The sequence below is a fragment of the Hemicordylus capensis genome, chromosome 4 (genome assembly GCF_027244095.1).
Source record: "Hemicordylus capensis ecotype Gifberg chromosome 4, rHemCap1.1.pri, whole genome shotgun sequence".
Taxonomy (NCBI): domain Eukaryota; kingdom Metazoa; phylum Chordata; class Lepidosauria; order Squamata; family Cordylidae; genus Hemicordylus; species Hemicordylus capensis.
This window is the reverse complement of record NC_069660.1, coordinates 4448030-4474555: the sequence shown is the minus strand read 5'-3', so window position 1 is coordinate 4474555 and position 26526 is coordinate 4448030. Positions and strand designations below refer to the sequence as shown.

Here is a 26526-nt window from a genome sequence, read left to right as displayed (position 1 = left end):
GTCTGACTCAGTTTAAGGCAGCTTCCTATGTTCCTGTGAGGTAGGCTAGGCTAAGAGATACATGACTGGCAGCTGTGAGATTATAGGTAGAAAACTGGAGAGAAATTCTGAAGGAGTCAACAAAAATATGCTTCTCCTGCAACCACACACCCCGTTTCAGGTGGTGTTTGTTAATAGTTAAGAGTCAATTAGAAACAAAGGAGAGCTAGTCTTGTGGAAGCAAGCAATATTTGTCCCATTAGCTAAGCAGGGTCTGCCCTGGTTGCATTTGAATGGGAGAGCACATGTGAGCATTGTAAGGTATTCCCCTGATGGAGGGGGAATGGAGCCGCTCTGGGGGATGGAGCCGCTCTGGGAAAAGCAGAAGGTTCCAAGTTCCCTCCCTTGTAGCATCTCCAAGAGAGGCCTGAGAGAGATTCCCACCTGCAACCCTGGAGAAGCCGCTGCCAGTCTATGAAGACAATACTGAGCTAGAGAGACCAATGGTCTGACTCAGTAATACGGCAGCTTCCTACGTTCCTGTGTTCCCAAAATGAATAGGTTCTTTTATTGACCATTCCTGCTTATCTCTGTGCTTCCCCAAACTTCCCTTTCTTGGCTGCCTGAACTGTGCCACTTCCTGTTAGCTGGTCCGCATACTCTCTCTGCATCCCCCGGCAGCCTCCCTGTCTGCTGCACCAACCCACTTATCTCGTTCCCACAGACTGATGCTGCACACCCCTGCTGCCAACAAAGCCTCACTATAATGTCAGTGTATACTTTACCTATTGGCCCATAGCTCTTGGGGCCAGTTTGGGGAGTTTTCAGATGGAGAAATACTCTGTTGGAAAACAGAAGAAGCCCTTCCTGCTCCACCACTGAGCATTCAGAGAAGGTCATCAGCCAGTGTTCTTAATGGTAAAGCCCCCCCCCCCCCGCCGGCCCCCACAGGAGCCAGCCCGTGGCATGATTCCCCATCAAGCCGAAGGATGGCTCCCTGGCTAAGAGTTTATTGGGCCTGTGTGAAGCTTCGGCCAAAGCCAAGTACTCTGCACAGTCCCCTGGCACCCGGAGGAGACGACCATTCTTGCCCAGTGCCGGGTGGGGGGCTCCTTGAAGGGAAAGGGAGCCCTCTTGAACCTCTGCCCCATTTGGAAGGTGTGCGCTGAGTGTGGGTAAGGATAGCCCTGCTGCTTTTAGTGCCAGCCCCCTCCTAGCACTAAGGAAAGCACAGTACTGTGCAGAGGTCAAACGGCTCTCATAGTTAAGATTATTATTTGCCAAAGTGGCCCCCACTTGAAAAATAGTGAAGATCACTGTCGGTGGCTATTCTGCAGTTTCGCAGCACCCTCTGCTGGCCATTTGCTGCCAATCCGTGATGAAAACTGAGTCTTACTCTATTCTCAGCACAGATTGGCAGCGGATAGGTAAAGGTAAAGCGTGCCGTCAAGTTGATTTTGACTCCTGGCGCCCACAGCACCCTGTGGTTTTCTTTGGTGGAATACTTGCCACCTCCTGCACAGTATGACATGATGGCCTTTCAGCATCTTCCTATATTGCTGTTGCCCGAGATAGTACCAGCGGGGATTTGAACTGGCAACCTTCTGCTTGTTAGTCAAGCATTTCTCCGCTGCACCACCTAAGGTGATTTGGCAGTGGATCGGCTTGCAAAATTGCATGGTGGGATGTCATCTGAACACTCAGCAGTAAGAACTTCCATTTTCAGAGTATTTCTCTGTCTAGAAACACCCTTTTCTGGGCCAAACTATTTGAAGGGGGGCCACCAAAAGCATGTCCATTGCAACATCTTTCATGGATAATCCTCCCGGCACGTCCCTTTACCGAGTGGGGAAGCTCTTCATCCCAATGGCTGCTCTGCATGCCACTATGTAGAGTGGCCATTCAGGCTAACAGCCCTTCCATCAGAAAAGTATTGTCTGAACCCCTGCTTTAGTAGGATTTGTTGTTCTGGGTCCTTCTCTTAGTTAGGATCTTTTGAAAGTCCCTTGGGGCTATAAAGTGGGGTATATGTCTTCAAATGGTCAAACAAATAGCAGAAGGAAACATATGGCAGTAGCAGCAATCATTAAATGAAATTCTGCACAACAAGGGAGTCGGCCCCGATCAAAAACAGCCCAAAGAAATTCAAGGACATGTTATAATGAGCACAGGCAGCAAAGGCGGGGCCAGAGAGGCCTCACTGCAGAGGCCGTTCACAGCGTTGGTGCCACAACATCTCAAAACTACAAAATGAACTGGGATCGGCTTTAGAAAGTATAGTAGGCTTAACCTGAAGCTATCATGCCAGCACCAAAGCAGCTCCTGCTTAGAGAGAGGCAGTCTGGACACTTGGAGCCTGTGTGGGGTGGGAGGTGACCTTTTATCTCCGAGGCCTGAATTCAGACCTCAGCTCTGCAATGCCTCGACTGCCCCCGCTGCCCCCATTGGTTGTGAGGCAAGTCAGTCTTCCTCTCTCCCCATTTGTTTAATGCAAAAAGTGGTGAATTACTTCTCAGTAGGGCTGGCGAGAGTGCAACTCCCATAGAGCTGCAAACCACTTTTGCAAATTCAAAATGCTGTATGATGCCGTGGTTTGCAGCTCTATGGGATCTGTATCAATGAGAAATGGTCCTTGTGCTTTTAAGGAGTATTTCCTTTTCCATTTTTAACTCCAGGAGCTTCTAATGCCTCCAGCCAGAGACAGTAGGGGAAATGGGGAAGCAGAACTTATGGGTTGAGCTCTTGAAGGTTCTGCTTTTCCCAGACAGAACACTGAATGAAGTGGGCCCTGATCCAGCCATGTGCAGGGACTGGATGAGCACAGCCAGAGCAGGTTCCTTTTCCCATAACCTGGCTTTAATTACGCCTTTTCTTTCTCTCCTTGCAGGATGGGCTGTATAAAATCTAAGGAACTCAGCCTTCATGGAAAGGTCTCCAGAGCCAATTCAAACTCCAGCCTCCAACAGGGACATTACGTGAAAGACCCCACGTTCAAGAACAACAGAGTGAGTCCAAAGGCCAAGAGAGCTCCTGCCAGGGTCAACGGGAGAGTCGGAAGTGGTGCTCCACTGCACTCAAAGGGGCCAGGAGGCAGAGGAGGCGTTACCCAATTCCCTGATGGCTTAGCCCACTTCAGAGAGTCAAGGACAGGGGTCCCCAAACTTGGGGGTTCCCAGATGTTATTAGACTACAACTTGGGAGGAGAGCTGCTCTTGTGGTAGGAAGCATGAATTTTCCCCTTTGCTAAGCAGGGTTTGCCCTGGTTTGCATTTGAATGGGAGACTACATGTATGAGCACTGTAAGATATTTCCCTTCGGGGATGGAGCCACTCTGGGGAGAGCATGGTTCCAAGTTCCCTCTCTGGCACCCCCAAGATAGGGCTGGGAGAGACTCCAGCCTGTAACCTTGGAGAAGCCGCTGCCAGTCTGTGCAGACAGTACTGAGTTAGCTGTACCAGTGGTCTGCCTTGGTATGTGGCAGCATCCTAGGTTCCTATCCCTAGCCAAAGGCCATTGTGGCTGGAATTGTAGTCCAACAACATCTGAGACTTCTGGGCTTCTTGTGTTCCTTCTTGCCCTTGGGCCAGGGTTCAAGATGAACCAGTGCTCAGTCCTAGAACTTATTCTCAACACTGGGAGGGAGCCCTAGAAGAACTGGTCTTGTGGCAGCAAGCATGACTTGTCCCCTTAGCTAAGCAGAGTCCACCCTGGTTGCATATGAAAGGGAGACTAGAAGTGTGTGCCCTGCAAGAGATTTCCCTCGGGGGATGGAGCCGCTCTGGGAAGAGCAGAAAAAGGTTCCAAGTTCCCTCCCTGGCAGCATATCCAAGCCAGGGCTGAGAAAGACTCCTGCCTGCAACCTTGGAGATGCTGCTGCCACTCAGTATATGGCAGCAGCTTCCTATGTTCCTATGACATGCAAATTCACTATGGTGCTTCTGAGGGCATCTGCAGTGGCGTACTGTGGAGTATGCCAGTGTCAGCTGTCTATATATGTTAAAAAAATGTTTCTGAGCCAGGTGTGTGAATGTGAGTGTGTGTGAATGTGAGTGTGTGTGTGAGGAGTGTGTGATACTGTTTGCACAGGAGTGAGAGGAAGGGCATGCTGAGAATGTTTTGGTCCACCATGTCCCTATACTTCTTCTGAAGCACAGATATGGGGAGAGGGGGAAATCTAGGGGGTCCGAGGGGCCCACCTGAGCCCCTTCTCCCAGCACCCACTCCATCCTTGCTATCCCCCTTGATCTGCACTAGCTATAGAAGGGTTATTGGGGAGATTTACTGGGTGCTCTCTCTACCTATGAGTGAGATGTACTGCTATTAAAAACCACCACCACCAGGAACAGGCATTGTGAAAATAGTGATGGACATGGAGCTTCTGCTCCACAACTCTGAACCCATTTGCTGTCTGTGTAGACGGCCTCTGCCCGGGCACCCTCTTCTCATGGCCCTGCTCTCGGGCGAGGCAAGGTTCAGCTGCCCGGTGCTAACGGCTTCCCCTTCCACACCATGAGCAGACCATTCTTCTGGAGCTGTGGAGCGTGCACAACCTTCTAGAATTATTCTCCCACACCTTTTCCGTATCTCGCTGCTGGTTGTGAATCATGTTTTTAATTGTAAACCACTTTGGAATATGTCATTTGAAAGTGGCATATGAATATCTAAAATACATACATGGCTAAATTATCCTGCATCTCCGTCTCTGTCATGTTAGGAGAGCAAAGATAGTGGGGACTATGAAGTAACGGGCAAATTCAAAATGCTGACCTATTCAAGGAGCCATGCCTTTCTGTTGCATCTGTTTCAGGTTACCAAAACACCCAGCAAGGTGCCATACCCAGGAAATGATGGTGAGTATGGTCTGCTTCTGAGCAAGGCCCTTCCTGACCCAGGCCTGAGTGCTCTGTCTCAGGCGGAAACTCACGGGCTCTCAAAGGTTGTTCCACAAAGTTGTTGTTGAACTGCATCTCCCATCATCTCCAGACAAAGGTTGTTGTGGCTGGGGGTGATGGGAGTTGTAGTCTAACAACGTCTGGGGACCCGAGGTTCAGGACCCTTGGGCAAAGGCATGATTTCTCCTCCATTAGCAACCATGTTTGCCAGAGGGCTGTTTTGAGAGCCAAACCCCTTGTTGTAGGAAATCTACAATTGGAACTCCCTGCATTTTTTGGTTTTCCTTTAAAGCATCTGTAGGCGCTCTGGTTTTGAATGGATTGGAGACTCCTAGGCAGTTTCTCTGAGCTGTTTTTGCTATTTAATTCTACCTCCTCTGGCTCTGAAGATGCTATTAGCCCTGCGGGCGGCAGGGAGACTGGCATGATGCAGCTAGTTGTATCCCCCCCCAGTAAAGCCAATCACAGCTTTGTGGGGGAAGGTTTAGATTCAAACACACACCTTCTGCAATGCTGCTGTTCTGATTTAAAAAATAAAATAAAATCGGATCTTCCCCACACTCTACTGTTCCTTAAAAAGACAGAGATCAAGGGAGATCGAGATCTAAGCATTCCTGCATCACGTGGGCTTTGGTCATGTAATGAGGAAGGGGAATAGTAGACAAAGGACCTAACTCTACATTACATGCAAATGCATGCTACAGCAAGAGCGTGGATGTCTTAAAAGACAAACCTGTTTCAAGATTTTGACTGGAAAAACATGGGGGATGAGAATGAGATGCTTAACTTGTTTGGGTATATTGTGTTGATGGGGGGACACATCCCCCCAGATCCTCCCAGTGGCCTGCCAGTGAGTCCCATTATCACAGGGCTTTGCAAACTTGGCCCTCCAGATGTTGTTGAACTACAACTCCCATCACCCACAGACCCGATTTGCTGTGCCTGGGGATGATGGGAGTTGTAGTTCAACATCTGGAGGGCCATGTTTTCCCAGCCCTGCATTATGCCCGCTGTGATTTCCTCCGTGTTCCCTTTACCGAAGGATTGATAAGGATCCAGGCAGCCTCCCTCAGTCTAGCGGGCTGCATTTGGCAGAGGGGTTACTTGTTGCAACCCCTTTTTGCTCAGTCTTCACAGCTGTAGCTCCAGACAGCTTTCTTTCCTTTCCTCTTGCTGTTGTAAGTGTTGACCCATCAGAGATAGCAGCCGATGCCTTGCTTGGACCAAATCAATCTGGATTGGAACCTGAGCAGGATAAAATAAAATAGAGAGAAAGAGAGAGAGAATGGAAGTTGACCCCAAGAGAACTAAGTTACAGAGGCTGCAATTCCATGCACTGTTACTCAGGAGTAAGTTCCATTGAACTCAGTGGGATTTATTTCTGAGAAAACATTGCATTGTTCAGTCCTAACTGGCCAGATTGGGAAGTCTGGCCAGATAACTTTAACAGTAGACTGTTAAAGTTATCTTTACCCAGTGCTACAGATTAAATAAATAAATAAATACCGAAGTAGATGCTGCAATCTGAATTAAATATGCAGATTAAGCAAATGTCTCGACTCCTCTCCCTGCAGACACCTTTCCCTGAATCAAGCTGTCCTGAGACATCATAGCCCCCAATAGCAGCACCAAAAGAAAATTGGGGGTGGGAGGGACAGATGAGAGAAAGTGCCTTTATGGATGGGCAGGCTGTGTCCCACATGTTAGATTTCTGAAACAGAAGTGGGGGGTGGGGGAGTGGCAAGCTGCTTTTCGGAATGGCGGGGGGGGGCCTTGCCCACCCATACCCCCACCCTGGAACCACCCTTGGCAGTCTCTCTCAGGCGTGCTGATGTTTCTTTGCTCAAGGAAGCTAGTGTTACCCCTGAGCCCAGCCTCCGTGCCGCGAGGGAGTGAATGCCAGCCTTTGCCTGTTCCCACAGGTCCAGATGAGCCCGTCGTCCTGGCCCTTTATGATTATGAGGCCATGCACAAGGAAGACCTGAGCTTTCAGAAGGGAGAACATCTCCAAATCCTCGAAGAGTAAGTGCTAGGCTGTCTCCGGTGCTTCTGTTTCTTAAACCAGGGCTTCCCAAGCTTCAATCCCCAAATGTGGTTGGGCTCATCCCCAGCCAGAGTGATCTTTGGCCCCTGTGACTGGGCATGATGGGAGGAGTGGTGATCCAGGCACATCTAGGGACCAAGCTTGGGAACCCTTGCCTTAAACAGCAGAGTAGCTGGTGCTGCTGGAGACTGTCCTGATGACGGTCCTTCTCAGCCCGTTTCCCCTGAAGCTGGTTGGGCCCCTTTGCCATGTCCTCTCCAGACTGGGCCAACATGGCAGAGGCATAAGAGCCCCTGGTGGCACAGTGGTAAAACTGCTGCCCTGTAACCAGAAGGTTACAAGTTTGATTCTGACCAGGGGCTCAAGGTTGACTCAGCCTTCCATCCTTCCGAGGTCGGTAAAATGAGTACCCAGAATGTTGGGGGCAATATGCTAAATCATTGTAAACCGCTTAGAGAGCTCTGGCTATAGAGCGGTATATAAATGTAAGTGCTATAGTGGCCCGCTTCTAGTTTGATGCTTTAGGAAGTCCAAGAGTAATTGTCCTTCCCAGGTGCCTCAAAAAGAAGGGCAGAGAGATCTGCGAGATGATCTCTTGATGAGGAACCAAAAAGACCCTCTTGAGTTGACTGTCTCTGTTGCAGTAATGGGGTGTGTGTGTGTACGTGTGTGTGTGTGTACGCACGCATGTGCATATGAGTGCAGAGAGAGTCATTCAAAAGGCACAACTGCAGCACAAAAAATACATTGCTTTTATACCACCCTCTAGTGGCTTTCTGCTGAGAACCCTGGGATTTGTAGTTTGGTGAGCAAGCTGAGAATTCTGGGGGCCAGTTCAGACGATACAGCTGCTGGCGCACACAATAAGGAGGCCGACATGCTGAGAGCACACCTGTTGGGACGTCCTGCATGGACAGCCTGACACCCTTCTAGTGCATCCTTTTCAGGGTGGGGCTGTTCATCTGAACGGCCCCTATATACATGCTCCAAGTGATTTTTTAAAGAAGTACTTAGAGCACATGTATAAGGGCCGTTCTGATGAACAGCCTCCCCATGCAATACATGGACACACCGGGAGGGCATTGAGACATCCAGAGGATGTTCTGACAGCATTCCTTTCCTTGTCACATATGCCAGTGGATGTATCCGCTGAACCAGCCTTGTTGTGAGATTCCTAGCCTATTCTTGCAAAACTTATGATTTCTGCGATTCCACAAGGAAATGGAAAACTGTTCAATCTGTGCCATAGTGCCATACGTGTGCCCTGGGGTTCCATCCAGGCAACATGTCCTGACTTATTTTGGTCACTGGAAAAGGCTGTGCATAGCAGCTCTCAACCTGTGGCAAGCTGTCCAGGTTCAGCTTTCAGCCCATGTTGGTAAGCACTGTTCTTCTGTCACTTGCCAATGCACGCTATGAACAGATATCATGGGAGTTGCAGTGTTAATTTGTAGCCCATCTTATCAACAGGATTTTGGGTGAATCAACAACATTATGCATGCAAATGTGGGGTGGAATATATGTAACATCTCTAGAAATACACATTTGAGTGTGTACTGATTAAATAAAGGCTTGGCAGTCCAAGCCCACAGCCTTATATTGTATCTAGAAGATGCCGGGTTTAGGTGAGGCTAAAGAGCAAGGGGCGGGGGGATTGCACGGCTGGGGAGCAGCGGCTGTGATGAAGGTCTCTCTCAGGCCTACCTGTGCTTTGACTCATTTTGAGGATGGTATATTTGCTGCCTCTCTGCAATGAGAGATTGAAATGCTCTGTCCCTCCTCTCTGCAGGTCAGGCGAGTGGTGGAGAGCAAAGGCGCTATCGACGGGAAAAGAAGGCTACATCCCTAGCAATTATGTTGCCAGGGTGAACTCGCTGGAGACAGAAGAGTGAGTCTGTCCCTTAGCTGTAGAATGGGGCGGATCTTGTCTGTGCAATGTTTCTGACTTAGACACCTGGCTATTTGTCCTGGTCCTTGGGCTGTTGTGGCTGGCTGGAGCCTTTCCCCTGATTTTCTGAGAAAGCCGCACACATGTCCTTCTACCAAATGTGGAATGAATGGTCCCTCCCCCTTGCAAGTCCTTGTCCTATGTGAGTCTGGGAATTCCCTGCTGACCCAGGAATCCTCCAGGAAGTTTTTCACAGATGGCTTTGAGAGCCCTTTAACTTGCATCTCCTCTGGAATGGCGGCGGGGTGTGTGTGTTCACATATTGGCTAGATTTACCCCAAAGTCTCTGCAGTTTGAAACACACAATTTGAGTTTTTCACTGTGTATTAGAGTGTAACCCGATTTATATCCAGGGTAAGAAAAAACCCTCCATTTGTGTCAGGTTTTGGGGACAACTTCGAGCTCACAGTAAAGCGAACTCCCGTAACACACGGCAAAACTTGCTGTGCGTAAAAGCCGCTGGTAGTCTTACATGTCTGGCTGGTTTAAAATAGCATTGAAGCAGATGGCCACCAGCCATCGATGATAATTTAAGCGAGAATATTTAACCCATCAGTGCCTATTGAAGAAGCTAGATTATTTTTGCAACTAGTCCTTTTCTGGCCTGGAAACCATAAAATCCAGTCATGGGATTCATGTTCCGGTGAAGTTGTTCCTGACAGGCTCTGGGAAGTGTGGTGTGATGGCTAGAAGGTCAGAAAAAGAACTTGCTCACCTGGCTGTCCTGTGAATGTTGCCCTGCTAGGTGGTTTTTCAAAGGTGTCAGCCGGAAGGATGCAGAGCGGCAGCTGCTGGCTCCTGGGAATTTCCTAGGCTCCTTCATGATACGCGACAGTGAGACCACTCAAGGTAACGACTCCTTGGAGGCAGCAAGGTGTGTGTGTGTGTGTGTGTGTGTGTGTGTGTGTGTGTGTGTGTGTGTGTTCGCCAGATGGACTCTTCTCCCTAGAAACAGTTGTAGCAGCACCAGAGGAAATAAGTCTCTCGTTTTCAGAGACTTAGCGCTGTCTTAACCATGGTTGCATGCATTCATTTTTTCTGCCTGTAAGTGATAGGAACATAGGAAGTGGTCTTATACCAAGTCAGACCATTGGTCCATCTAGCTCAATATTGTCTTCACAGACTGGCAGCGGCTTCTCCAAGGTTGAAGGCAGGAGTCTCTCTCAGCCCTCTCTTGGAGATGCTGCCAGGGAGGGAACCTAGAACCTTTCTCCATGCATGCAGGCAGGTGCTCTTCCCAGAGGGGCCCCATCCCCTAAGTGCTCACACACGTAGTCTCCCATTCAAATGCAAATCAGGGCAGACCCTGCTTAGCAGCCGGGACTGTTCACTCTTGCTCCCACCAGACCAGCACTCTTCCCCTTCACTATTTTTCAAGCCACGTTGGCAAAACAAACAGACGACCCTGCAAGAGGCACTTCCCACTGCACTGACGTCTGTGCAGTGCTGGGCTTTTGTCAGTGCTGCTGAGCCATCGAGTTCTAGGGCTGGGGACACCACTCCTCAGCCCTCCGTGCGCTGCTCCTTCAAGATGGCACTGGGGGTTTGACAAGCCTCCATTTTGCTTAAAGAAAGCCCACCCCCACCCCCGGGTCACTTCTCTGCTCACTAGGAGTGGAGGGCAGCCGTGTGGCATTTCTGGCTTGGGCCAGAGCTGCCAGTGGCTGCAAGGAAGAACACTGGCCCATATTCTCGAGTCACACAGGTACTGCGGGTTTTGGAGTCCTGCAAAAACATGGGCTATTTCAAGAAGGCGCCAAGGTTTAGTTGGTTAATTGATTACATAATTCTAAAAATGTTTTAACTGAATTAAAAAGATACCCTCAGTTCATCAGGCAACAGACTTTCTAAAAATTATTAGTTCTTTATTTCTAATGCAAGTGATTGCAAAAACTATGTCCGGCAGATGCCCCTTCAAAAGAGGCATTCTCCTCGGCCCTGCCCTCTCAAACCACAGTGCTTCTTCCAATATGTTGATGCTTACCGCAATAAGTCAAAATCAAAGAAAGTATGCCTTTCCCCGCTTCAAAACTGTTGTTCTATTCATATGCAAATTTATGTGGATTTTATTACTTGATTGAAAACATGTAGCGTTTAGGGTTTCCTTAATCAGATGACGGTATTAAGTGAGGTATATTTTAAGTACTGTTTCAGGTATTCAATGCCCAAGACCATTATAGGGCAGAGAAAATGGATGTGTTTACCCAACAGGCAACAACAGCTCTGACATAAGCAATATCCCTGTATCTTTTCTCTCCAGGGAGAAAAAGCAACTTGGGGCATGAGTGGGAAAACAGCTCGAAGGGAAAGGGTAAATAAGCCACGGCAGAGAAGGAGGAATGCAAGATTGCAGCCTCCAACTGCTCTCTTTGTTTAAACAAACAACAAAAAAGGAACAGTGGGGGAAACTTACACACAATTATACGTAACATGTAGACTGGCCTTCTGAAAAACAGACCTTTGTAGCCAGCTGGAGGATGCATCCAGATGGCAATTATTGTCACTAAATATGCTTGTTCCTTGTTGAATCAGGCTCCTTGGAAACATTTCCCCTGCCTGCTGTTATACTGAGTCAGCCCCTTGGTCCATCTAGCTCAGTATTGTCTTCACTGACTGGCAGCGGCTCTTCAGGTTTTCAGGCTGGAGTCTTTCCCAGCCTTACCTAGAGATGCTGCCAGGGATTGGTTTAGGACTTGGGATCTCCTGCAAAAGCAGATGCTTCACCATTGACCTATGGCCTCATCCCAACCCATAATGAGTTGGATCTCAGATCCCATGCAGAAGGTTTTGGGGAAGCTGGTGAAAAATTCCTATCCTAACTCCCCATTCCTTTCCCTCCCTCTTGATTCAGGGAGTTACTCTCTGTCTGTCAGAGATTTTGACAACCAGAACAAGATGGACACTGTGAAACATTACAAGATCCGGACGCTCGACAGTGGCGGCTTCTTCATCTCCCCTCGGAACAGCTTCAACACTCTCCAGGAACTGGTCACCCATTATAAGGGTAACCCTTTTGCTGAATGCTCCTTGTCCTGTGCTGGGAACACACTTTGTCTCTGCTCCAGGATGACTTACGTTCCCATGGTCAAGGCTGTTGCCATAAAGCTGGGTCCCCAGAGGTCGCTGGACTACAGCTCCCATCCTCCCCAGCCACAATGGCCAAGTCCAACATCCCAAGATACTGTAGTCCAACAACATCTGGGGACCCGAGGTTGAGAACCCCTGGAGGATGGTATATGAGGGCATCAGCATGCAGTCTGCCTTCTAGCGATTATCCTGGGTGGTGAAAATGCCTGACGGGGGACCCCTTCTGGATCTCTTTCAGGCCAAAGTGATGGGCTGTGCCAAAAGCTGACTTTCCCTTGTGTGGCGCCAAAGCCTCAGAAACCTTGGGAGAAAGATGCTTGGGAAATCCCCCGGGACTCCCTGAAACTGGAGAAGAAACTTGGAGCTGGGCAGTTTGGAGAAGTCTGGATGGGTAAGAGTAAAAGAAGAAGAGTTCTCCTGGATTGGACTCGGAAGGTCTGTCTTGGGGTAGCCAAACTGAAGCTCTCCAGCTGATGTTGGACTACAAACCCCATTATCCCCAGATGAAACAGCTGGGAATGATGGGATTTGTAATCTGACGACAACTGGAAAGCCTCAGGTTGGCCACCCATGGTCTTTTTAGTCCTATTTCCAACCAAAGCCCACAAACAGCATAAAAGTAATAGCCCCCCTTTTGTTGTATTCAGAGGTAGACTCTCTCTGAATATGGAGGATTCACTTCTATAGCTAATAGCCATAGAAATGCACAACAGAAGCAGTGAACCAGCCAGGTAGCTTTTCAGCTGCATTCAGTGCTGTGATTCTCTTGAGGTTGGGTTGAGACTCTGCAAGGTTCTCCAGAAGAGATGTTTGTACTTGGGGATAGAGTATGGTGTGTGTCGCTTGTACCACTTCAGACTGCAGGTACATTTTTTTAACACTATCTAAAACTCCTTGCATGAAGAAAACTAGCAAGAGAATTCAGAACCTTTATCCCCAACATGCTATTTTTCTACAAGTAGACATGGGACTTCACCAAATGCTGCCCATATGCTTTCTCTTCACGGTCATAAGGGACAGAAACTTCATTTTTTAATGAAAGTTGAGAGAACCAAGATGCTGAATTCTGCACTGCAAACAACATTCTGCATTTCTTATTTGTTTGCACAGAATACATGCAGCCCTGGATCCAGGGCAGTGAATGGGTCTATGTGACTGATTATGTACTTTCTAACTGTGGCTCTGTGCCCACTCTCTCCTCCTCAGCCACCTACAATAGACACACAAAAGTGGCAGTAAAAACCATGAAGCCAGGAAGCATGTCCTTGGAAGCTTTCCTGGAAGAGGCCAACATCATGAAGACCCTGCAGCATGACAAACTGGTCAAGCTGAATGCAGTAGTGACCAAGGAAGAGCCCATCTACATCATCACTGAATTCATGGAGAAAGGTAGGAACCTGGGTTGAGCTATGGGTTCTAGAGCAAACATTTTCAGCTAGCAAGCAAGCTTTGTTGGGGTGGGGGTGAAAGCTTTAGTGGTTTTTGGTTCATTCTTCATTTCCTCTTTGCAGTGGCAGTACTGACTATGTGCCTCGACACTGCTGTGCACAACTTTTAAATGACAAGATGTCAAAGTGAGGAGAGGAAGCATTGTCTTCACTCTGATTTGGCTTTGGACATAATCTTGTAGCTATCTGAACTAGTAGTGAAGCCAAATCAAAGTGAGGGCAAGATAGTAGTAGTGAAGCCAAATCGGAATAAGGACAATACTTCCTGCCTTCAGTTTGGCATCATGTGGGGAAAAATTACAACTAATGAACTACACTACCCAATTACAACTGGCTTTCACTTATCTGTGAATCTGGCCTTCCATTACCTGATGTTGGTTGAGATGTTACAAAATGTTCAGTCCATGTTGTGGAAGAGGCACTGAATGTCAGCTGTCCAGATGCTGTGAGGAAAGTGGAAGGTCAATTTGGCTGAGGAAAACCATGATGTGTTGCCCAGGGATACACCTCAAAGTACCTGTGAACCAGATCATGCTGGTGAGCTCCAGATCATTTGAATGGGTCTAACTCTGTGCTGCAGGAGAAAGTAGATGTAGGTTCCTGGTTCTTGAGCTCTGCAGCAGGGGAAGATTCCAGCCACCTGGCTTCCTCACCCTTCTGCAATTACTTACTCTGGCAAGTGGGGTTTCAGCTCTGGGGAGGGAGGCAGGTAATGAGGAAAACGGCCGCTTGCATTGTGCATATCGAGCAATTGTACTTCCTTTTTAGAACTCAAATAGTGGCTGTGAAGGCGCTGATCAAGACCATGGCATGTGGGAAGGAGGGCTTTTAACGCTCCCCCCTGAGCCAGTCTTCATCCAGAGGGGGCCATCCTGTGTCTTTTTCCCCCTGGGAGGAGGCTCTCATTGATAAACTGCTTTGGAAACTTTTGTTGAAAAGCGGCATATAAACATTTGTTGTTGATGCCAATAGGAGCTTCCCTCCTCGGGGAAACAGCTGCAGAGAGGCAAGCAATCTATATTGGGCAAAGGTTTAAAGCCCCCCGCCCCCAATATTTAGGTTACAAAAACAAGCTTGTCGGCACCCATCACAGACAATGGGGCCATTCACACGACTGGTCAGTGGGGAAGGCTGCTCAAACCCACCTTCCCCTCTGACGAGCACAAACATGTGGGCCATGCTCCCATACGATCTGTGCTGTGCCTCGAAGCGTGGAGTTCCGGAGGCCGGGACAGTGCATCCCGGCCTCCAGGTATCCCGCAATGCACCATGCCACGGGTGTGGTGCCTTGACAGGATTCCCCATCAGACGGGCACTCTAGGCACCAGTCTCTGTGTCTCCTCAGGCACACAATCCCAGCAGCGGGGTTAAGGGAGTGCTTGCTCCCTTAAGAACCAGGCTTGGAGTGAGATGAGGCTGAGCAGGAGCGCCAGGATCCGGGTGGATCCCAGCTGTCCACATGAGCAGCCTCCATGAAATATACCGGGGTGACCAAGCTGAGACTCTTCAGCTGGTGTTGGACAACAACTCCCATCACCCCCAGCTGCATTTTATTGCAGCTGGGGGAGATGGGAGCTGCAGAACAACAACAACAGCAAGAGGACCTCAGGATGGCCAGCCCTGGAATACGCTGTTTTGCTCCTGGGTCAAGGAAAGTCAGGGCCCTCCAATGGGGACAGGCTGTTGTAGAGGGAACAGCTCTGAATTTTCCAGAGCTGGTACAGAGGTGAGTAGACTTGTCCTTGTTGCTCCTAGAAGTCTGGCCCGCTGGTGTTTGTGCCCCAAGATCTGCACAGAGCTGGCAGGGAAAGACCTGGGGAAAGCACAGCGGCTGCTTTGATGCCCTAAAGAGCACCTCTTTCCCCCCTTCACAGGCAGCTTGCTGGATTTCTTGAAAAGTGACGAAGGGCATTTGCTGATGCTTCCAAAACTGATCGACTTCTCTGCCCAGGTGAGTGTCCTGCAAAACCCAGCCCCTCCCAGGGAAGAGGGAGCTGCTTAATTGGAGACAGCTCACCTGGTTCAGTGCCAGGGTTCAGCCTTGGGATATGGCATGAAGTAAGACATTAGTGCCTTTGAGCAAGTGCAGAGTGTGACTTCTTTGGGGAAATGCATAGGGCCTTATGGAAAAGGCGCCAGTGCCTGCCATGAGGAAAAAGTAGTCCTGTTGAACTTAAAAGGACATGCAAGATTTTAATTCCAATGGGATTACTATGACTTAAGTTTCCTCCTCCTGTCAGCCAGTGTCTAAAGACTTCAGGGAGCTGACTGTAGCCTTCATGGTGGAGGTCAGGTCCTTTCTCTCGTCCCAGTGGACGCAACGTGCAGGAAGGCCTCACCTGTGCCTGGCAAGTCACAAAGTCCGCCCTGAGCGCATCTGTGCATGCATGGGAGCATCCAGAGAGCCTGTCGCTTGTCCGCCCTGCCATTTCTCAGGGTGCTGCGTGCCCCAGAGGTAGACTGTGTTCTTGGCCGCCCTAGTGCCCCAAATGGCTCTGTGGAGTGATGGCTGACCCATGCAGGTCACCAGCTGCCCAGTGGCCTCCTGGAGGCACTGACATTTGCCTTGCCGGCACCTAGAGGTCTTTAGCAGGTGGCCAGCCATGGGATGCTGCTGCCTATTGCAACTTTTAAGTATGGCCAGTCCAGTGAACCCCTTCAGAGGCATGATTGCAAAGGAGCCTTGACACCTTGGCCGGGTCCTCTGCCTTTGTGGCATTGTAATCTCTAGTAACCTGCTCCTGAGAGGGCTGGGAGATGCTGTCTTGTGCTGGTGAAGAGCCTCATTGTTCCCAAGTGAAAAGCAGCAAGACGGATTTGAATAGCAAATCTGCATGTGGGCGGCCGCTGGCTTTTATTTCCCTGTAAAAGAAGCCCCCAAACTGGACAGGCTCTCGGGGCATTTCCTTCCTGCTGGTCTTCTCCTCTGACGCCTAATTGTTCTCACCCTGCTGCACAACAGCCAGCCCTTTGTTACCCGAGGCTTGGGCTTGGTTTCCCCCCACCACAATCAGCAATTCAAAAGAGCAGGTGTGTCCCCTGTGTGAGGCATCTGGCTTGGCTGACAGTTAATCGCTCCCTCTTCACAACTCTCCTTGGCAGCAGCAGCAGCGGCTTATTTTACTGAGCCTGCGTGGGGGTGGGCACCAAATGAGGCGCATCTGCTTCTAGTTCCCAGAAGCTCCAGTTGTGTCTCTCTCTCCCACCCCAGGACATCTTAGGAACATAGGAAGCTGCCATATACTGAGTCAGACCCTTGGTCCATCTAGCTCAGTATTGTCTCCACAGACTGGCAACGGCTTCTCCAAGATTGCAGGCAGGAGTCTCTCTCAGTCCTATCTTGGAGATGCTGCTGCCAGGGAGGGAACTTGGAACCTTCTTCTGCTCTTCCCAGAGCGGCTCCATCCCCTGAGGGGAAATCTTCCAGTGCTCACACTTCTGGTCTCCCATTCAAATGCAACCAGGGTGAACCCTAATAAGCTAAGGGGACTAGTCATGCTTGCTACCAGAAGACCAGCTCTCCTCTACACACACACACACACACACACACACACACACACACACACACACACACACACACACACCAGTTTCTTAGTTAGTCATTGTCGCCAACCTTCATTGGCCAGAATATGCTCGTCTGCAGAGGGTGGGAAGTGCCTGTAGCTTGGTAGCCACTGAGGAGAAGCAGCGGAGGAGGAGGACCCCCTGCAGTTCTGCCCTAGACTGAGGGGAGAGCCAGGATGGAGGCAGAGGGTGTGTCCCACTGTGGGCACCAGGAAGTGAGATTATAGTTGCCAGCCCCCACCCCACAAAAGGACTAGAGAGAACGACACCCGGTGCAGATGCTGCTGCATGCAAGTGTCCCCTCATGGGGACAGAGAACAGCTCCAGGGGAGGGGGACAACAGGGCAATGCTGCTGCTGGGCCATAGTAAACTTGTGCCCTTGAGTCGGTGTCGGCCTCTGGCGCCCACAGAGCCCTGTGTTTTTTCTTTGGTAGAATACAGGAGGGGGTTGCCATTGCCATCTCCTGCACAGTATGAGACGATGCCTTTCAGCATCTTCTTATATCACTGCTGCCCGATAGAGGTGTTTCCATAGTGTGGGGAACATACCAGCAGGGATTCGAACTGGCAACGTCATGCTCGTTCCCCTTTTCCAGCACTGCAGTCCCAATCCAAATCACTCCTCCCCCGTAGCTGCTTTTTACAAAAAAGCACAACCAAAAGACAAATGATCTCCTCTAGTTTGGACTTCACTGTTGCATGTCAATGCCACCTTGCCTGGGTGCTGCTCCCCTCCAGTGAAAATGCTTTGCTTCTAAAAGGAGCTGGGTTGTGGAGGCTGTGCTGGATTGTTTTCTGTGCCTCTTTTGCATTTGTAGTCTGTAGAGCTTGTTTGGATAACTGTCATAGTCCGGAAACAAACTTCTGTTCCAGAAAGAGAAATTCATGTGCATGTGGAGGGAAACTTAAACTCTACAAACATGTCGGGTCACTTTTCTTTCCATTGTACAAAGCCGAGGCTTGCCCAAGGCCATGGAGACCGGAGACGTGGCTGAGCAAGCATCTGAACCACTCCTGCATCATGCCCTTGGCTTACTTCTCCTAGCCTCATCCAGTGTTTCTTTTGTAATGACAGCAGATGTCTCTCTTTCTCTCCTTGTGGCAGATCGCAGAAGGCATGGCTTTCATCGAGCAGAGGAATTACATCCATCGGGACTTGAGAGCCGCTAACATCCTGGTCTCAGGAATGCTAGTGTGCAAGATTGCTGATTTCGGCTTGGCCAGGGTGATTGAGGATAATGAATACACAGCCCGGGAAGGTATGAAGAGGTGCTTTGTATCCTAACTGCAGTAGCTGGCCTCATATTCCAGTCTGCTGTTTTACAATGCTGAACAGATCTTAGGAATGTAATTGTAGCTTGGGACAAACTGGACTCTAAGGCTAACGGGTTACACACTGGAAAAGAGGCCCAAAAGAATAAGGACAAGACGCACATTGAAGATTTAGCAATTGTTAAGAAAAACCAAACATGAATTAGCAACGTAATGCTGCAGCAGAAATGGCCAGTTTTAAGTTGGCTTCTTGTTATTTGGCGGGGTGTGTGTGTGTGTTCCATTCCTATAGATGCGTGAATACGGAAATGGTGAATAACGAAACCTTGCGTCAATGGGAATTGGGCGGTTAGATTCTTAACACACACAAAAAGGCCAAAAAAACAGGAGGGGCAGAAATAAGAGAAGAAAAGGATGATACCTTATTCTCCAGCAATGCCTGCTGAAACCCCAAATATGGTCGAATATTTGCTAGAACCTTTTTAAAAGAGCCACAAAATGGCTCTCTGCTGGGAAGTGGAGGCTGGAAGTCATTTCAAGCCACTCACAATCGGGGATAGGCGAATTTCACCTCTTTTTCTACCCACAGATAATGAAACTGGGTCTCTAGGACCCAATAGTGGATACGGAGTGCACGGATAACGAGGGCCACCTATATTGTGTGTATGCAGAAAATCCAGATTCACTCCCCATGCATTTAGGAAGCTGATATCTATTCAGTACAGGAGCAAAAATGTGGCCCCTCTTGTATCCGCACTGCATTTCAGAAAGCAATCAGTTCATAGCCTACAAACCACTGATTCTGGCTGAATATACTGCATTTTCCACCGTCCAGAAATCCCTCTCCTGGAGCTGCTTTTTTGAGAGACCGCTGGTCACCTGTGCTCTCCTGCCACTGCCTTCTTACTGCATCTTACCTTTGTGTTCTGTTCTCTTTGGGCAGGTGCCAAATTTCCCATCAAATGGACAGCACCTGAAGCCATCAACTATGGCTGCTTCACAATAAAATCAGATGTCTGGTCCTTTGGGGTCCTCTTGACGGAGATCATTACCTATGGGCGGACCCCATATCCAGGTGTGTAGTTGGAAAGGTCATCTATTACTACTACTACTACTACTACTCTACTACTACTACTATGAATATTTATATACCATTGTGACGGGACAGGGGTGACTCTATGCTTTCCTGGGATCTACCCTTAGTAGAGAGATTGCTCTGATCCCAATTTTAGGAGCACGCCACTCCTTCAAGGTAGGCTGCTCCAGGTGCCCCGCTGACTGAGCAGCGACGAGGCCTATTTTCCAGTCACTGTTGTTGGTTAGAATGTGTGTGCGTGGGGGTGGGGGGTTTGCAGGTAGCTAATACTTGCTTTAGTTAATTTGAATATAATGATGTGCTGAAAATGGATCTCGGCCCCCTCACACACAGTCATGGTTGGTTCTGGCCCACTGAGGCATTGGCGTTGTGCACCCTTGTTCTAGTAGTAGGCAGGTCCCTGGCTGTAGAGATCAATGCTGCAAGACACCTTGGGGAGTCCCTGCCAGTCCGAGTGGAGAGTCCCGGGTAAGATGGAGCCAGGGTCTCACTCGGTTCCAGGCAGCAGCTTGGCTTTGCACTGCTTAGGCTGCTTTGCTTGTCCAGGAGATCATTTGTGAATGGGCCAGGATGGTTGGTGTTTCCTCCATAGGAGCTGAAGCCTGGGACTGGAGTTGCCTTTCGGAGCTTGCGGGAGGTGACCCCCCCCCCAGGCTAAGAGAAGAGATGGGGTTGCAAACTAGAAGCCCCTTGGAGGGGTGCAGGGCTTCTTTGGGGCTTGGGGGATGCTGCCTGCCTCTACTTCTGCTCCACTTGTAAACACAGCAAATACTACTCAAGTGCCTGCTCTCCCATCCAGAGGAAACCAACGGCCAGATAGTGCTGCTGCTGTACTTGGAGAAGTGGGAAGCACAGCAGTCTGGCTCACCTAAGATGGGTGCAGAGGCGCTCTTACCCCTGCACTTTGGAGCTGAAGTCCAGGGCCTCCACACCCCCTGGGCCCCCCTCAAATCCTCTTTTAGTCTGTCCTGGGTGGTGTGGTTTGTGCCCTCAAAAACCTACATGTTAAAAATGATGCTTAACTTTCGGGGGGGGGGTCGGGGCGCTCTAAAGGCCTTTAGGTCCAGGCTCCAAAACTACCTAGGTACACCTAGGTGACACTACCTGCAGGAAGCCTCTCTGTTTTCATTGTTTCTGACAGGGATGAGCAAGTTAGTCTTGCTCCTTAAATTCTACAAATCCTTAAAATTAAATTTAAATCCTTAAACTCTACAAATCTCCCTCCCTCCCTCCCTCCCTATAATCCAGGGATGTCGACCCATGAAGTGATCCGTGCCCTTGAGCGTGGCTATCGGATGCCCCGGACAGAAGGCTGCCCAGAGGAGCTCTATGAAATTATGATGCGGTGTTGGCAGAAGAAGCCAGAGGAGCGCCCAACGTTTGAGTACAATCAGAGCATCTTGGAGGACTTCTTCACTGCCACAGAAAGTCAGTATCAGCAACAGCCTTAAAACGGAGGGATGACAAGACTGTGGAGCAGGAACATCCCTGCGAAATGATGCTACAGAAAGCTAACCAAGTTGCTATCGCTGCCCTGGGCCTCCATCCCCTGAGCCACTGGGGCAGACTGGGGGGGCCACTAAGTGGACTCTGCAGCCCATCCAACATGAGCAATCCTTGCGTTCTCTCGGGCTTATAGAATGCTGAACAAACTCCAGAATTGGCAGGGGCCAATTTGAAGGGAAGCTGGTGTGCATTTTTGATTTGGTCTCAAGGCTTTGTTGCCAACAGGAGAGCCACTGAGCTTCCCCCGAGAAATGCCTGAAATCTATGGCTGGTGTGATGGAGAGATTCTGAGTGGCTTCACACAACACACAAGAAGCCGAATGGCTGGCAGAGCTCGGCAGAGAGCCCAGTTTCCAGTTGTGTGTGTGTGTGGGGGGGGCGCAATATGTTGACATTGGTCATGTTGTACAACCCTGCCAGTATCTTCATGAGAACAGCCCTGCTGGATCAGGCCCAAGAAGGCCTATCTAGTCCAGTACCTTGTTTCACACAGCGGCCCATCAGATGCCTCTGGGAAGCCCACAGGCAGGAGTTGAGGGCATGCCCTCTTTTCTGCTGTTACTCCCCTGCAACTCATATTCTGAGGCATCGTGCCTCGGAGGCTGGAGGTGGCCTATAGCCACCAGACTAGTAGCCATTGATAGACCTGACCAGCATGAATTTGTCGAAGCCCCTCTTGAAGCTATCCAAGCTAGTGGCCATCACATCTTGTGGCAGATAATTCCATAGATTAATTATGCACTGTGTGAAAAAGTACTTCCTTCTGGCAGTCAATTTCATGGGATGACCCCTGGTTCTTGAGTTGTGTGAGAGGGAGAAAAATCTCTCTCTACCCCCCATCTCCACACCATGCATAATTTTATAGATCTATATCATGTCTCCCCTTAGTCTAAACCAGGCCTGCTCCACTTAGGCCCCCTCAGCTGTATTTGGCCTACAGTTCCCATAATCTCCAGCCACGGTGGCCAATAACCAGAGATTGTGGAAATTGTAGGCCAACATCTGCAGGAGGGATGAAGTTGAGCAGGTCTGGACTCTAAACTGAAAAGCCCCAGATGTTGTAGCCTTGCCTTAGAGGGAAGGTTCTCTAGGTCCCTGATGATCTTGGTTGCCCTCTTCTGCACCGTCTCCAGTTCTACAGTGTCCCTTTTGAGATACTGTGACCAGAACTGTACACAGTACTCCAAATGTGACTGCACCATAGATTTGTATAATGGCATTAGTGATCCTGAGCATGGAATTTGCCTTCTTCACAGCTGCCACACACGGAGTCAACACTTTCAACCTGCTGTCCACCACAATCCCAGTCAGTCACCAATTATAGCTCAGATACCACCAGTGTAGATGTGGTTGGGGCTTTCCCCCCCAATATGCATCACTTTACACTTATATTGTGCTTGACTTGCAGTTCCAAACCAAGATTTGAAGTTGTAACAGAGGTTTGGTTCAAAACCGCCCGTTGAGTGGAATACGCTGACATTGGTGGATTGGTTTGTGTTGTCAGATGTCTGTATATCACGCGTACTCCCATGGAAGTCTCTGGAAACCGGCAGTTCGGCTTTTTGCGTGTCATGTGAAGCTGCCGTGTGTGTGTGTACACCTGCGAGTTGGCCATTGAACTAGCCCAAAAACTTCCTCAACTGACCAGTCAAATAAAGGTCTTGTATTTAAAGCATTAATTAATTTTCACTTGCCGGGTGGTGACTCAGGAGTTGGCCTTCTCTGTAGTCACCTCTAGGCTGTGGAATGTGCTCCCTATTAGACACCTGTGGTTTCACCTTGCCAACCTTTAAAACAGCCCTTGATACGTTTTTTCAGCCAGGCTTTCAGTCATCTTTGAATGTTTTAAATTTTTAAATTGCTGTTTTTAACAGTTTGTTTTGGTTTTTTGTGTGTTTATTTTTGTGAACTGCCTAGAGCCTTTGGGGTCAGGCGGTAAATAAATAAATAAATAGCAGTGCAATCCTATGAACATAAGAAGAGCCCTGCTGGATCAGGCCCAAGGCCCATCTAGTCCAGCATCCTGTTTCGTGCCTCTGAGGCTGCAGATGGCCCACAGCCACCAAACTAGTAGCCATTGATAGATCTTTCCACCATGAACCTGTCTAAACCCCTTTTAAACCCATCCAATCTTTAATGTGTGTTTACTCAGAAGTAAGTCCCACTGTGTTCATTGGCACTTACTCCTGGTAAGTGTGTTTAGGATTACAGCCTTAGTACTACTACAAATATTTAATATTCCGCTCTTCAACCAAAGTTCTCAAAGTAGTTTACTTAAAAAATAATAATAATACATAAAAGAGATGGTCTCCTGAGCCTAAAGGGCTCACAACCTAAAAAGAAAGAGAAGGTGGGCACCAGCAACAGCTACTGGAGGGATGCTGTGCTGGGGCTGGATAGGGCCAGTTGCTTTCCCCCTGCTAAATATAAGAGTATCACCACTTTGAAAGGTGCCTTTAGAAGAAAGAATTATGCTAATCACAAAGCTCCAAGTTAGTAACAAGTATGAGACAATGATATTAAATTCTACATTGCCATAACAGCTATTTATTTACAGCCAACCATATTATGCAAATGTATGCCAATGATATTCAAAAGATCAAGCAGTTCTTCTTGGCTTTTACTTGGAGTGCCAGGGTGAGCTCACACCTTGTCTAAAACAAAGCCAAATGAACCAAGCATGTCCAGCTACTATCAATGTCTGGTTTAAAATGTAAGTTTGGGGCAGTATAAAAATATGTTGAATATGTGACTCTGGGCCAGTCACTTCTCTCTCAGCCTAACCTACTTCACAGGGTTGTTGTGAGGAGAAACTCAAGTATGTAGTACACCGCTCTGGGCTCCTTGGAGGAAGAGCGGGATAAAAAATAGATAAAAAACCAATAGCAGCCGTAGCGCTTGGTGAGCGGGAGAAAAGAGAGCTGGCCCCCTGCATTTTTCACTGGGTGGAATATTTGAGTGCACTCACATAACAGGTGGCCGATTGACAATATGTGATAAATATTCCCGTGTGTGTGTGCGTGTACAAGAGGTTTACAAGCCATGGAAGAGCATCAGAGAGCATCCTTCTCTCTTGTGCTGCATTGCCTCTAGCAATACTCAGCTGTGGCTCATCCTAAGGAGTTGGCGGTGGGGGGGGGTGCCAGATGAGGAGCAGCTGCCTCTGGTTCCCAGCAACTCCGGTTGTGCCTCTCCCCCCCATCCTGCCCCAGCCTAAGGAGCCTCTGCTGGCAGTACTTTTGCATCTCTGCATACAAGCAGCATCCCTGATGGAAAAATCCTTGAGTTCCTCGGGACCAGGGTCTTTACTTGCAGTGTCCAACAACAGTAAAAAATGGCTGGGTTTTCAGCATGAGACACTCTTCGCATCCGCTGTTTTGTTGTTCTTGTCTTTAAAACACAGCAACAAGATGGCTGGGTTTAAAAAAAATATATCAGTTACGTCCACTTATCTGCAGCTTCACAACTTCAGTGCAAAATAAATTTGGCAATTTGTGTGGGGTTAGGTGTAGCAAGCAAAGTTGGAGTGGGCCCTGGGGCAAAAGTGAAGATGGAGCCTTGTCCCCCTCCCCAGTTTCTCCTCTCCCCAACCCCCAACCCCACGTCTTTGCTGCCGAAGAAGTGTAAGGACATAGTGAAAAACAAAACCTTCTCGGCATGCCCTTTCTCTCACTCCTAAGCAAATAATATCACACGTTCCCCATGCATGCAGACTTTCTCACAGAATTTTTTTTTAAACCCACATATAGCTAAATATATATTTCCTTGAGAGGGCTTGTCTTTTTTGAAGCCCAGATGAGTTTTTCGACTGAGGAAGCAACGGCATACCAGAGCAAAGAGCGGTTACCCAGGGGCCTAGGAACATTTGTTTTCCCGCCTCCTTTTTTCCAGTTATGGCTATGTCCCTTAATTTTTCCCCCCATTGAAAAGATGGCTAAGAAGTGCAAAGCTCTAACCCCACTTCTGTATACACTGGAGAAATAACCTCACGTTTGATTAAAAGAAAAAGTTTTACCAAATGGCAGAGTGAGTATTCCATTCTGTTTCAGAAACGGCACAGAGTCTGCACATCCCCTCTCCCCGCTTTCCGAAACCCCACCTTGCCATCCAGTCAACCTCTTTCTTTTTAATCATTTTGTCAGTCCATTTTCCTTAGTGTCTTTTGTGGTGTTTAATGTATTGTCCACAAGCTGCTCTCAAAGCAGGTGAAATACTCAGTCTCCAAGTTGGGAGGTTTACATTTTTAATGTTGGTGAAAGCTGTGGGAATCTTTTCCATTCACTAACTGAAATGCACTGGCAGACAGAGTGTCTGGGTTGCTTCGGCACCTAAACCCACAGCTCTGCAAAAACAGGATGGGTAGGAAAAAATGGAATATGACTTTAAGGATATTTACTTTGTATTGTGATGTAAATGTTGTGATGTAAAGAGTTTGCATGTTTTGTGATAAGTACAAGATGCTAAATCTGTCTTTGGCTGTGTCTTCTGGCCATAAGCATCATCGTTTTGGAACTGTGGATTTGGAAGCAACTTTGTGCTTAACAGTGCCAGTTTAAACCATCTCACTTGCAATGGGATATCCTACACAAGGGTACTGTACTCAGAAATAAGTCCACTGACTCCAGTGGTATGTGCAGCCAAGTAAATGTGTCCATGGGAAGCTACTGTGGCCTCAGACCCTTGGTCCATCTCGCTCATCGTTGTCTGCACTGACAGCCGCTTTCCAGGGTTCTAGGCAAAAAGGGGTCATTCCCAGCCCTACTGGAGATGCCAGGGGTTGAACCTGAAACCTCCTGGGCGCTTTCCAGATTAGACCCTAAAATGGGGTCAGGGTGTACCTTTGAAGTGTGCTTCCACACTTCCTGTGTTGTGACATCGCAGTCCCGACGCTGACCGCAGGATGCTGTTCATATGTCGGATGGCTTATGTCGAATTTAATCGCAGCAATTTAGTGCTATGATGTCATTTATCTGGCACAGAAAAGGTGTTGTTATTTTTCGTGAGACTGCTCCCCCTGCAGGTTTTACGTTTTGACTGTGATTTGTCTGAACAAGGCATTTAGCCACTTTTGAGCAGCTAATCTGGAAAGCGCCCTGTGTGCAGAACGGATGCTCCTCCACTAAACTGCAGCCCCCACTCCCCGGCCTCCCCTGGGCGTTCTGCAAAATGCTACAGTCTCCCACCTCAGGTACTTGGCTTGCCCAGGCCAGCAACTCCCTCTCCAAGGTGGGGAGGACCCCAAGCATATCACACCGCCAAGCCTTGCCTCTTGTGACCTTCAGGCCAAAGGTCTGAAGCTCAAGTTAATGAATTCTCAGGGTTGTGTGTATGAACAGTCTGAATTTTCTAATAGGTTTTCTGATTCTCCAATTTCCTTGAATAACATTCCAAACTATAATTAACTAGTATGTGTGCCTTTTTAAATGTTATATTTGTTAAATAAATTACTTCTGATCAGTTTTTCCTTTTTCTAAAAATTTCTGGGGTTTGGGGTCCCACTAGATGTCGCCAATATATCACAAGGGTTCCTTGACCAATAAAGGGCTGAAAACTGCAGGTCTGCCTTGCTGAGTAGCAGCTTTCCAATGGTCTCAGGTAAAGATATTCATTCCCCAGCCCTACCTGGAGATGTCAGGGATTGGACGTGGGGCCTTGTGCAAGCACTGAGCTGGAGCTCCTCACCTGCAAT

The 26526-nt window shown here is 48.7% G+C and overlaps 1 protein-coding gene across 1 annotated transcript in view; it reads left to right on the top strand.

The window, feature by feature from the left end:
* HCK (HCK proto-oncogene, Src family tyrosine kinase) overlaps positions 1–26296 on the top strand; it is a 47292-nt gene extending 20996 nt beyond the window's left edge. The window contains exons 2-13 of the mRNA XM_053249663.1: positions 2867–2984; positions 4787–4829; positions 6794–6893; positions 8705–8803; positions 9609–9712; positions 11715–11867; positions 12189–12341; positions 13157–13339; positions 15273–15349; positions 18069–18222; positions 19179–19310; positions 20580–26296. Of these exons, the coding sequence (XP_053105638.1) occupies positions 2868–2984; positions 4787–4829; positions 6794–6893; positions 8705–8803; positions 9609–9712; positions 11715–11867; positions 12189–12341; positions 13157–13339; positions 15273–15349; positions 18069–18222; positions 19179–19310; positions 20580–20782 (1518 nt within the window). The 5' untranslated portion in view covers position 2867 and the 3' untranslated portion in view covers positions 20783–26296. The remainder of the gene's footprint in view (positions 1–2866; positions 2985–4786; positions 4830–6793; positions 6894–8704; positions 8804–9608; positions 9713–11714; positions 11868–12188; positions 12342–13156; positions 13340–15272; positions 15350–18068; positions 18223–19178; positions 19311–20579) is intronic.
* The last annotated feature ends 230 nt before the right edge of the window (positions 26297–26526 follow it).